The sequence below is a fragment of the Anas platyrhynchos genome, chromosome 16, assembly GCF_047663525.1.
Source record: "Anas platyrhynchos isolate ZD024472 breed Pekin duck chromosome 16, IASCAAS_PekinDuck_T2T, whole genome shotgun sequence".
NCBI lineage: Eukaryota > Metazoa > Chordata > Aves > Anseriformes > Anatidae > Anas > Anas platyrhynchos.
In genome coordinates, this window is record NC_092602.1 from 5,155,672 (window position 1) to 5,167,971 (window position 12,300).

General features: G+C 50.3%; 1 protein-coding gene across 4 annotated transcripts in view; it reads right to left on the reverse strand.

Moving 5' to 3' along the window:
• Positions 1-12,300, reverse strand: part of OSBP2 (oxysterol binding protein 2) — a 73,165-nt gene that overhangs the window by 54,428 nt on the left and 6,437 nt on the right. Inside the window, exon 1 of one of the 4 annotated variants that reach the window (XM_072024153.1) lies at positions 7,177-7,321. The exons of the other annotated variants lie outside the window; for them this stretch is intronic. Coding sequence (XP_071880254.1) covers positions 7,177-7,289 — 113 coding nt within the window. The 5' untranslated portion in view covers positions 7,290-7,321. Of the gene's footprint in view, positions 1-7,176; positions 7,322-12,300 lie in introns of those variants that run through there. 4 annotated transcript variants of the gene reach the window in all.

Sequence of the window (12,300 nt, forward strand, 5' to 3'; positions counted from 1 at the left end):
GAAAGGTGGGAGCAGAGCAACACTGTCATGGGATGAATCAGCCTCACGCTTTCCTCAATGCCCCTGCCCTGAATCATTTCCAGAGTCCTCTCACCAGCTCTTTTCCTGACACGAAGACCTGTTGGAATGGGACAGATGTCAGATAATAATTAGATGCATTTTTCTAATATTTCAGCAAAATGCATTACTGCCCAGTTGCTCACTGAATTGCAGTACCAGGAGGAACCAAGGGAATCTGCAGGAATTTCTCTCAGCCACTAATGGCTCCTTTACTTCCCCCCAAGCCAGCAGCACAGTCCTTACTAAAGAATGTCCTCCAAGTTTGTCATCATTAGCTTTAATTCCTCAAGACAGGGGCCTGTTAGAAAAACCCATGGGTGTTTGCTTATCAGAAGCCACTGAGTGCATCATGCAGCCTTCAACAGGGGCATCACCACTCTGGGAAGATGCTCACCTGGACAGCACCAGCACGAGAAATCACAGCCAGTAAGAAACCACCAGGCTTAGTGGCAGGACTGGAGAGAGCCTCAGCACACGAAGCTCAGCCCCAGCGTTTCACAGAATGGCATCAGCATCTCCCCTCTGCTGTTCCTCCCTGTCTTAACCCAGCTGCTTTGTCCTGGAAGCACAGCATGCCGAGGCACAGCCCTCCCAGAAGGGTTGGTTCATCCTCTGCTGGATTTGAGGTGCCCCAGCTGGGCAGATGCCTGTGCTGCTCCTGACGGGGCAATGCCAGGTCTCTCCTTCTGATCCTGATTCTGATCTGGGTCATCGCTGGCCACAGCTTTTCTATCATTTTACACCAAGTCACATCTTCACAGCTGGCAGAGCTGAACAAGTCACCGACTGCTGAGCATCAGAAATGTTGACTAAGGCACACGAAGCAGCTCGTAGTGACAGCGTGGCACACACAAGACCATGCCCGCCAGCGCCAGGAGCATCTCCCCGTGATCCCAAAGAGCTCAGAGCAGTTTGCCAGCTGCTTCCTTCTCCACATCACGTCACAGCACACAGGCAGGGGTGCAGCGAGCCGCCCCAGAGAGACCACGAGCACCAACCTCACAACTCAGCATGGTGACACTGGTTTGTGGAGGGAATAATTTGGCCCCAAATTAAACCAAGCACTGATTTTCGTTTCCAGAGTCACCCAGCTCATGATGCAGCACGTACTGGCACAGTCCCAGCAGGGCTTGCTTTTCACTTTGAGCAAACTGCTAAAATGATTTTTCTCTCACACAGAAAACAAAGGTCTCCAAGGTGACTTTGCTAAATCGATTTAGTCACATGAAAACAGCCCTGCTCTCCCACCCAAGAAAACTGTTTCTGTATAGGACTTTGCTCTTCGAGCTACTTCTCGGTGCAAATCTGCATGGGAAATCAATTCCCATCACTCAGCACCCACACGCAAGGCAGGCACCTGACCCAGCTCCGAGCCAAGAAGCCATTTCCCCTGTCCGCATGCAGGAAAATAGGAGGTGCCCTTCAGAAGCACTCCTGCTCAGCTGGATCTGCTTATTCACTGCCAGCAGCTCAACTATTGCATAACGTGATCCAGGCAGATTTTCTGATTCTCGACTTTCTGCAATAATCTGAGAGCCGCACAGATGGGAGAACACGTGGGCGGGCTGCAAAAAGCTGCCCAGGGGTTAAGGGTGGGCACAGACCACACAGAGGTGCCCGCTGCTGGGTGCCTGGGATTTTCTGCTGCTCCCACTCCAAGTTAATTACCGGATTCACCTTCAGAGATGTGAAATCACAGCTGGGCAGGGAGGTGAAGCAGACGGCTGCCTGGCAGAGTCCACGTGTGGCAAGAGGCAGTGGAGCTGGGCAGCATTGCCCCGTTACAGCTCGGCTCCGATTCATACCCTGGAATGAGGCAGCATCAAAGCATTCACCTTTGTTTTCTCCACAGCACGTAGAACACGGGAATCAGAACTTCAGATGAGTGTCGTTACTCGGGCACCCTGCCCACAAGCACAGCGATCTGCAGAACACTGGATTTTGCAAAAAGCTGAACAACCAGAAGATGTTTGAAAACATTATTTGCATCGTCTTCTGGTTGTTAAAACATTACTTACATCATTTCTCTCTTTATTTAACGAAGCCACTTAAATACCACAGATTTAAATAGAACTCTTGCAGCTATTTAGAAAGGCCTTCAGGATGAAACTCCCCGAGTCTGATCTTTGGCATCCTACTGCCTGACAGATGAGCTGCCTGGCGTGATGCAATAGGAACAGCAAGATGCTGGTTAAGGACCCGCTTCCAGCTCTGGGGGAATACCTGAGCTGCACGCTCCCGCTTGGCAGTGACCGAAAGCAATCTTAGAAAGGAATTTCATTGTTTTATGGTAAGAGCTCAGAAGACAGGTTTATCAACAGAGCAAAGATTAAAAGGGAAGAAAAGCAGAGAGAAAGGTTTTTTTTTTATTAAAGCAAGCGAGGACAACGGATGCTTGGGGCTAAGCTGCTCTGTCACAGGGCAATCGGCTACTGCCCTTTGAAATTCAACCTTTTCCGAAACCAAGCATGGCACTGCTGGTTTGGGAAAGGGTCCTGGCCTGCCCCTGCTACCCAAGCTGCACATGTGTGCCAGAGGCATTAAAACAGCTTCCCAGGGAGTTACGGATAGGGGTAAATAGCAGGGGGGGTCCAAGCTACAAGGGAATGAGCACACACACACACCAGCACACAGGGCTGCTGCACCCCTGCATCGTTACGTGCCCAACCGCGAGACATCTGCAGAATTGCACTGCCAAAACTTCCCCTCCACCAGCAAGGCTGAGTGGTCTCTGAGTGGCCTGAGTAGTCTCTCGCCTCTCTGACTTTCATGAGGGTGCTGAAAATGCTCCAGCTAGCAAGTCAGAACTTCTTTAAACTGGATTATCCACAGAAAAAATGAGCGAGATGCTACACAAACACTGACCTGAGGCTTCTTTCCTAAGCTGGAAGCGCCAGTGCTGCCTGCTCACACTCCACCACTATCACTCTGTATTGCTCACAAATCAAGGCAGCTCCTTATTTAAATAGAGCTCACCTCTTGGCAGGTTTCTCACTATTTAACCCACTTAGACCTCGATTTTCAGCAGGAAAGCCTGCACCGGGCTGAACTGTTTCTGCCATCGGGACAGATCTGTGGAAGAAACGTGGTTACTCCAGTGCTGTGGCTGCAAGACAGCCCCGCAGCTGCTTGGCCTCCTTCCTCCAGCACTCGCATGAGACTTTCTGGCAGATGGCCCGAGGTTACGCAAAGATGAGAAACTTTGCTGTCTCCGGGATATTGCCAACATCCATCAGCTTTTGAAAGCAGAAAATGAAAAATGAAAAGAAAAAAAAAAAAACACTTCCACAGGGAACTATGAAACTTCGGTATGTGTTTGGAAAGGTCTTCCCAAGCAGAAATGAAAATCAGGCCACCAAGGAGATTTTTATTACCAGCTAAGAGCAAAATCGGAGCTCCCCAAGCTGAGCCTTGTGCTGGCACTTTGTCCATCCACCTTTCCTTCCTGACAGCACACAGAGCAGCCTACAAAAGGGACAAAATTATTACACACTGGTTTTCTTGAGGACAAAGCCTGAGCCACAACACAAGCAAAACTTTCCCTGCCAGCAAGGAGCTTTCTGTGCCATCACCAGGCTCGGGACCGAGCAGTGAGCAGAGCACAGGCCAGGCTGGTGGTGGCTGCTCGTGATGCGAGAGGTGAAGGATTGAGCAGGGTTGCTTTCAGAAAGGCATTTAGCGTTCGGGGCATTTATTCATAAACCTGCCCCCCTTCTCCAAGTCCAGCCTGAGGATGGAGGGATGGGAACTGACCCACAGGAAGAGCCAAGACTTGGGCTGGAATTTCCTTCAGAAGATGCCTTCTTGTTTAACTGCCTGGATAAAGAGTCACATGCACAGGATTCTTGCACGCTAGCGATGGGACAACAAACAGATTATTTGATTTCCGATAACCTTGCACACAACCTGCAGGCCATTCTCCAAAGCATGGATGTTAGAAAACAGACAAACCACGTTAGCAGCCCATGCCCCTGTAAGAGAGAGAAACTGGGAAGGCCTCATCGGTCACGCTTTGACTCGGATTAAAACCCACCTATTTTTCCCTACAGCGCCTTTCGCAGATGAAGTTGAACACGGTTTGGTTTTAACACTGCCCTGCTGATTTATCCAACTCGCCGTCCCATCGTGCCAGGAGATTAACACAGCTTTACCCAAATCAAGAGCTCTGCAGCCAGAGAGAAACCTTCACAGCAGCTGCGGAGCTGGGAAATGCCCCTCGGCGCGAGCCTCGGGATGGGAATTTTCTCTCAGGGTTAGCAGAGAAGGAAACCAGGCACGCCAACCGAGCATAGGGCATTTCACCCATCTGCTTGGATTTTGTGCATCCCTTTTTTTTTTTTTTTTCCCCAGGGAGTGGCTGGCTGTGAAGCTAGTGAGACCCCTGCCTTCCCTTTTATGTTCAAGGAATCCCAAAAAGCAATTTAAAACCGCCTTCGTTCTGAGGCCTAAAGTTCTCCTGCCTCAAGTCTGAGGATACGAGCACAGACACCAAACCTCCTGGGATTTTTACCCTCCTCGGTACAAGGAAAAAGGATTTTTTACAACAGTTTAATTCTAAGGCATGAACGGCCAGGAGAAAGCAGGCGCGTGCCCCAGGAGGTGCTTTCCCAGCTGGCACGGCAAGCAACGCGCACGTTCAACACATTACAAGCTTGTTCAGCACCTCTTGCACAAACCGCAAGCCCCACATGACAAAACAGCTGAGATTTTTTTTTCCTTCCTTCCTTTTTCTTTTCACTAACCCTACCGAGTCGCAAACAAAACCCAAACAAGCATATGGCAAGTGTCAACCCTGAGATGTCTGCACAAAGATTCAATTTGCTTCTATTTGCAGGCCGATTAATCTGCAACTGGCTGCAGTCAGGATGGGTACAGATTAGTGACAATCAGATTTAAGGAGGGGGAAAAAAAAACAAGGCTGTTTTCTCAGCGCTGTTGTGTCAAAGCTTTCAGTCACAGCCACCAGCAAGCCAGGAGAGCTGCGCTGAAGGGGTCGGATCTGCACAGCATGACTGCAAACCTCTGCTTCGAGCAGGGGCTGCAGGAGGAGAAGAGATCTGGCTGCCACCTGCTTCCTCCGAGCAGGGTACACGGAGCACAGGGCTGCTTCTTCGCTGAGAAGACAAAGTGCAAAGATGAGTATAGGCACACACGTCTGAAATGCTTTTTACCACTACCATCTGAACGCCAGGCTGTGCCCCTGCTCCCTTCCAGCACAAAACCCAAGCAAGGTTCCCACCCCGAATCGAAGGATACCCTAGAAGCGATCTGTTCAGGTGCACATGCTTCAGAAGTAGCTTTTATAACATAATTATCCCTCTCAGGTGGGCACAGCGCACATCTCCTGCCAGGAAACCTCAGCCAGTGAGATGCAAAGAGTCAGCAAGCCATCACTCAGAGATTAGCAAGTGCAAAACTGGTCTGAGAAAGGAGACTTTGCGCTGGGTTTTTTGATGAAAAATTAAAAAAATAAGACTTAAAAAAAAAAAAAACAGCAGGGCCTTTAAAAATTTAAAAAATAGAAGGGCCTGTATGGTTTTCAGAGAACGTTTTAGATCTTAGGATTTTAAATCCTCCTCCACCTGAGCAAGGGCTCCAAGATCACCTCTGGTTATGGTGCAGGGGTATGGCACTGCCGATTTACTCCCCTGGAGGCTCTCCCCAGGCTACGAGTAGCCCAGCTCTATTCCTACAGACTGGTTTAGGAACGTGTTCTGATAACTGCAGCATGTGCCAGGCACAGCCCACACCGCAGCTCGGCAGGGACTAGAGCAGCTCCACAAAATCACAGCTTTCAGAGAGAGCTGCTAGAAAGCACAACTGCCTCTCCCAAAGATGCCCAAGTAGCACAGTTTACTGTTTTCATTATTTCCTAAGCAAAAATGCTGAAGATCTAGAGCAGAAGTGAGATTTATGGAAGGTCTGGTCCAGATCCCATCATCTGGGCAGAAGTTAGTTTACATTGAGCACTGGAAGGGACACAAATGACACGTCTGGTGGCTGGTTTCTAAGCAAAAAAGAACAAATGACCACACACAAGGTTAATTTGACAAATTGCACAGAAAGCCTGACATAAATGCAACACGGCAGACACAAGCCTGAGGCAGCATTGTGTCTGTTATCACCTCTGCCTTTAAGTTTCCACTGGCCTCTCAGTCCCTGGAAATGGCGTTAAAACAATCAGAACGAAGCTCAGCCACCGTCACCTCACGTTGGCATTTTCTAGCCACTATGTCCAAGAATATAAGAATGTGCAGGTCACAGCACAGGCAACATTAAGACAAATTTTGTTCTATTTTTATCCCACTGATGTGCATCCAGCCTGATTATTGTTGTGAAAAGATGCCCTGTGTCAGGGCGTGCCCTTACCAGTCCTTTTCAGGTCAAAGCTGGAGAGAAAAGCTCGTTCCAGGAACATCTCCTCTGCTGCAGGCAGCTGCCTGCAAGCTACAGCCAACGCTGATGCTTTCTGTACTGAACAAATTTTCTTTGGAGGTGCTGTGCATGAATTATGGCCCGTGACCTCGAACACCGAAGAGCACTTTGAAGTCATCCTTTTTCTTTTTGCCAGCTTTCAGACGGTGCCAAAGTCACACCACAATTTCTTTCTGCATGAGATTTCTTATGGATACTTCAGGAGGGTGAAGTATCTTGGGGTCACCCACAGCCATAACTTCTCAGGCTTCCTGAGCCCACCCAGGAAACGTTTTCCTGGAGCAACCTGCTCAGACCTACAAGCAACCTCGGGAGCTGAGATGTACCCAAGTGACTTCCATGATCTCTGTTATGACCTCTATAAAATGCTCAGATTTACAGGCCCACCCTGTTGCCCCTTGGGGACATGCTCCTGGGAAGTGCAGAGGACAGCAAGTCACAGAACAGCACTTTTTTTTCATCAGGACTGATGAAACAGAAACAGAAAATGTGAGCAGGAACGTAAACCACGCCTGCAATGTAAGTACCCCAGGCAGCGTAACACAACGCGAGATCCTTCCCATTCCTTACAATACTATCCAAAGAATAAAACATCTTGACAGCTGGCTTTTCAGCCGCTAGAGATGCCAAGGGCTTTTTTTTTTTTTTTACATAGCAATCAGGAGTTAACTGCTTACTGACCCGTGATTCACACTGGCAGGGCTCTTGGGTCTTGCAGCCCCTCCTGGACAGACCTGCCTGACCTCAGCGGCTTCACTCGCGACACCAAAGGCCCAGAACACATCTTTCAGCATCTGCGTCTTGAGACTTCTTCCTGAAGCCACATCTCCGTTGCCATCAGCTTCCTCAGATGGCCTCTGCTCTTCAGGGTCAAGCAAGTCAACCAAGGAAGAGGCACGGGGAGAAAAGGGATGCAATGGTTAGAGCAAGGCATTAACTGATCGGCAACACAGCTCCCAGATACCACGCAGGCACTAGCGAGACCCACGTTCCCTCTCAGCCTCCACGCAGGAATATATAACTGCACAGAGCACACACAAGTCATGTGCTTTCAGAGATTTATCTTGGGAATCTGAGTCACGTCAATACTCGGCACTGGGAGCAGTCTTTGCGGGCTGTATATTTGCTGCAGAAATCCTGTGGATGTCGATTGGGGGTTACCAGAAATAGAAAAGTTCAGTGTATGGCCAAAAGGGAAGGGAAGGTCAGTAAGCTCCCTAAGGAAGAGCTCTTGCATGGATCAGGGGGAGTTGCAGCTTTCAGCCAGTTTCCCAACTGCTCAAACCAGACTTTCAGTGGTACTTCAGCACCTGCTGTTGCAAGAAACCCCCTGGAGCAACAGGAGCTTAGGGTTTTTTATGCAGAACTATCAGAGACGCTTTGGCACAGCTGGAGACCTGCCCTCCACAACACCAGCACCAGAACTTCACCCCAAGGCCCTGCCTTCTGTTTCAGCAGCCACTTTGGGAAGCCAAGGAGCCTCTGGAGAAGCCTACCGCACACATCCCCCAGGAGGCAAGCTGCACGTTGCACACCGAGGCGCTTCGCCCCGCTATTGGACCAGAATCGGACCACTCGAGACAGAACAAAAAAAGAGATTTGTGTTTGCTAATTTAAAGTGGCCAAAGCAAGCAAAGTGCTGTCATGCACAAGGACGACATCCAGATTATTTGGCCAGTGCAGAAAAAACAAAAGTGGAAGTGGGAAAAGTTGCGGCCTCCTTGCCACATGCTGGTAGCAGGGTCCTGATACAGCCTCCTCCAGCAGGTCACGAGGCGATGGGCAGTTATCTTTGAAGACAGCCCTCAACACGCACAGCACTGGAAGGAACTCACTCTCCTGAAGCTTCCTCACACCTTGAAGTCTCTTCCAGTCAACAGAGAAGAGACGAACTCCGTGGCACAGCGTTAGAGCACAACACGTTGAAGAACAAACGTTTACAGGGACGTGTCGCTGCAGGTCCTGTACAAGAAGAGCCAAACTTCACAAGAAAGCCTCTCCACAGACACATGTCCCTCCATCTGAGCAGACCCATGGAGGCACAGTCCAGACGACGACTTCTGTCCCATGCCAGGGCCCTTCCAGAGCCACTGCAGCTCACAACCAGTTCAGGAACAAGAGAAAGAAAAGTCTCTAGTTCCAATAAAAGGGTTTACCCAGCACCAAAAGTCTTTCAGGTTAGGAAAAACACCCCACAAAAGCTCAGATTCCCACCAAAGGTTAAGGGATATCTTCCTGTTGCACACCTTCAGGTGTATCCCATCCAAGGAGGCAGTCCTCCAGGCACTGGAGGAGAACAGATGCAAAACCGTGTGGAATAAAGGCGCCCAAGGAGGCAGCGCTGCACTGCTGCAGAGCTGGGAAGACAAATCCTCAAGGGGAAAAGAAACTCCTAACGTGAAACAGGAGGCAGGCTGCTGTAGGAAACCTTCTCACAGAGCCAAACCAGCACGCTGAGAATTACACACCGGTGGAAAAGCAGCAAAACTCTTCTTCCTGAGTAAGGGAGCCAGGTAACCACGCCTGAAGATCATGGGAAGAGAAAACTGAGCTGTTAGCGCTGAACGCTTGCACACAGGAGCAGATTCTTTTTATAGAGATCTGGCACAGCAGAACCGTTCCTCTTGAGGTTTTATTAAAGAGATAAAAGGTGCACTTAGCACTAAGCAGGATGATGTGCCTTCACGGATTGCAATCACATGAGCACACTGAAGCTGGATGGTGATTTTCAGCGTTTCTGCCAGGTTTACATTCCTCAGGCTATAAACTCGCCCTTAATACATCGCACATTACCACAGTCCTGTTGGCTTTCCTCGTACAAAGCCAGCAGACCTCCCTGGGTTTTCTCCCATTAGCAACTAAAGCAAAAACAATTAGGGCGACAGACAGCTCCGCGGCCTCTACAGCAAGCCCCATCGTGCTGCTGCATCTCACCCATCAGTCCCACGACAACTGGCTGGTATCAGGCGTTTTTTACCCTTCTCCTTCCATCAAAGATGCACTGAGCAGAGAGAAAAAAAAGGCAGCACTGCTCCTTCACAACACTGAGTGACAGGCACCAAGCCTGCGGTGACGGAAGGGAGGACCCCCCCCCCCCCCCAGCAGCCTGCATCCTTTGAGCAAAACCCCTTGGCAGCACGTCGGTCTGATCAGCAAAACCTCCCCCCAGCATTTTGCCTGGGCAGGGGACGTGTTTAAAGGCATTGCTGCCGGCGGCCCGTGGGTTTACCATAACACCTACCCGGGGGAGTAACAGCTCGGCCTTGTGCGTGAAATCAGCAGCGCAGATAAACCGGCAATTCCTTAAATAAAGCACAATTGCGAGTTAAAAACACACAAATGGCAACAGCCAGGCTCGCTTGCACAACACGTGGGACATGGGCCTTGCAAGAACTGACGCAGCTCCTCTCCAACGCAGAGAAAAAGGAAAGAAAACATTAAAAGGCCGGTATGTTGGGTGCAAGACCAGGATGGATTCACCCTGCACCAGTGGGGCTTCATAACCCCTGCTATGCCTTGAGGCCCGCTTGCTGTTAGTGCTTAGATTAGTTCCTGGGCTGAAACTCCCTTCCTAAAACTACAGAAATTGGAACCCTGCATCACGGACATACCTCGGATAAAGGCCACGCACGAGAGCCCAGGGCAGAGCGCTCCAGAGCCTTCCCACAGGTTTTGTAGGGATTTCTCCCCAAAGCTCTCAGTGCCCCATCACCAAGCTACACCAAACACCGAATTTAGCTCCTACAAGATCGTTCTGGAGACCTTTCTTCTGCTCCCATGAGCGAACGCAACCCACGCGTCCTTAAACCTGTTTACAGGCATTGCGCACTTAGAAATTAAAAGTCTGGGTGAAGTAACCTTGTTCCCTTGTCTCGGAGTAACTGAGCGATATCACAGCGCTGCTTAGCAAGGGGTGACAGTGAACGTGTTAACCTGCAACACCCCCGGCCTGGAGAAGCCTGAGATGTTCCACTACGGCGCTGTCAAGGCAGGTGAGGCCAGAGTTGTGAAGCAGATCTCACTTCAGTCCAGCAGTTTCGGACCCCACCTGCACCGAGATGCAGCGCTGCTCCGTCTGCAGGTCCTCAGGCTCGGTGCCCGCAGGCTGCAGGGAGAAAAAGCACAAAGGGAGTCCCAGCACATTACTCATGCACCATCTCCTAGGCCTCTGCAACTAGAACTCCAAATTTAAAGCTCCCAAGGAACTCTCATCCATAGGTTGTCCACTTTGAAGCCACTCTGTACACGCCTGTACACGCTGCAACTAAGGAAACCGTAACACACCAGAGAAGCAGTTTGAGCCCATCCTCGATTTCAGAGGTGCGTTTGTATCAGCTTGTCAATCCTCACCTGTCGGACAGGAGCACTTCCCTAAACTTAGGGGCTGACTTGTAACTTTAGAGGATAAAACTGTGCTGATTTTTTAAAGAAAAAAAAAGTAACTCAGCTGTAAACAGCACAGGAACGTAGCTGCAAGGCTCGAGCTGGAATGGTTTGCTGAGCAATGCTGGCTTTTACAAAACCAAACTCTCCTGACAGCAGGCGCAGAACACACGGAGATTATGTTGTGTGAACCACACTTCAGGCCCACTGTCCTCGCTGATGCCTCACCAAAGCGGCTTTTCAGATTTATGGTGGATCCTGCTTATTTCCAAACACGATGCGCAGAGGAGAGCCCCGGGCGACCCAGGACTCCATCCCAGCAAGCTGAAGGCACGCGTGCTGTGTGTGTAAAGCACCAGAAGCCAAATACCCAGACACAAACATCCAACTGAGGTCAGAAGGCCCCTCGGGAGCCTCAGGTGCAACCTGCCTGAAGCAGGAGCAAGCAGCTCAGCTCACGCAGGATGCTGTGTAGCCAAAGTTTGAGCACCACCAAGAATTTCCTCCAGCCCCCGTCTCAGTATTTGGCCTCACTCCCAGTGAAAACACATTTCCTTGTGCCTGCCTGGGGTTCCCCACCTCCCTGGTGCACACCAACCCGCTGATACAGAGCAAAACAAATGCTGGGAATAATGTGCGATCTCACGGCTACAAAAAAGAAATTAGCGTGCAGTGCTTGGTCACAGGACACACACCAAGCCGTACAATATTCCTAACAGCTCCCTGACAGGATACAGCTGCTGTGAACAGCAACCAGCTCCAACAGGAGTCCTACACCTTGTCTTGAGACGCTGGCAGTACAACACGATTCAACAGGAGGTGCTGAGAGCGTGCTGTGCACTCTCAATTGGAGGTACACAACATGAAGATGATTCTGTCACCTTTTGCACCAGTTCCCTCCAAGATGCAGCAACCTACGAGCAGTTTAGAAATAAAATACCACCTCGGATAAAACAGCTTTTGGTACAAGTACTGCCTTACCTCCTGCTCTCCAAAAACTACATCCCAGGAAAGGCTCGAAGTTAGAGAGGCTGCAGCAATCCCACCGACACAGAGACACACGAGCAAGAGGGAAAGGAAAAGCTGCTTGGGTAAGACAGAGCCATACATTAGTTTCACCTGAGCACACGCTATAAACCTGCAGCACTTCTTGCTCTGCTGGGGAACATCCAAGCGGTGACACGGGAGCAATAAATGGCAGCTGAACGGTATCCAGCTGGAGGTCAGGATGCCTCCAACAAGGACTTTGGACCAGAGCTGGAAACTTCACGACTCCCAGCGAGCTGCAGGGTAGGGGACACCCCTCAGCTGCTGCACGGCTCCGTACCATCACGGGTTGTGCAGATCCGTGGTACCAACGAGTTCGGCGGCCGTGCCAAGGAAGCAAGCAGCTTGCCCCGTGTTAACAGCAATGGAGGGACA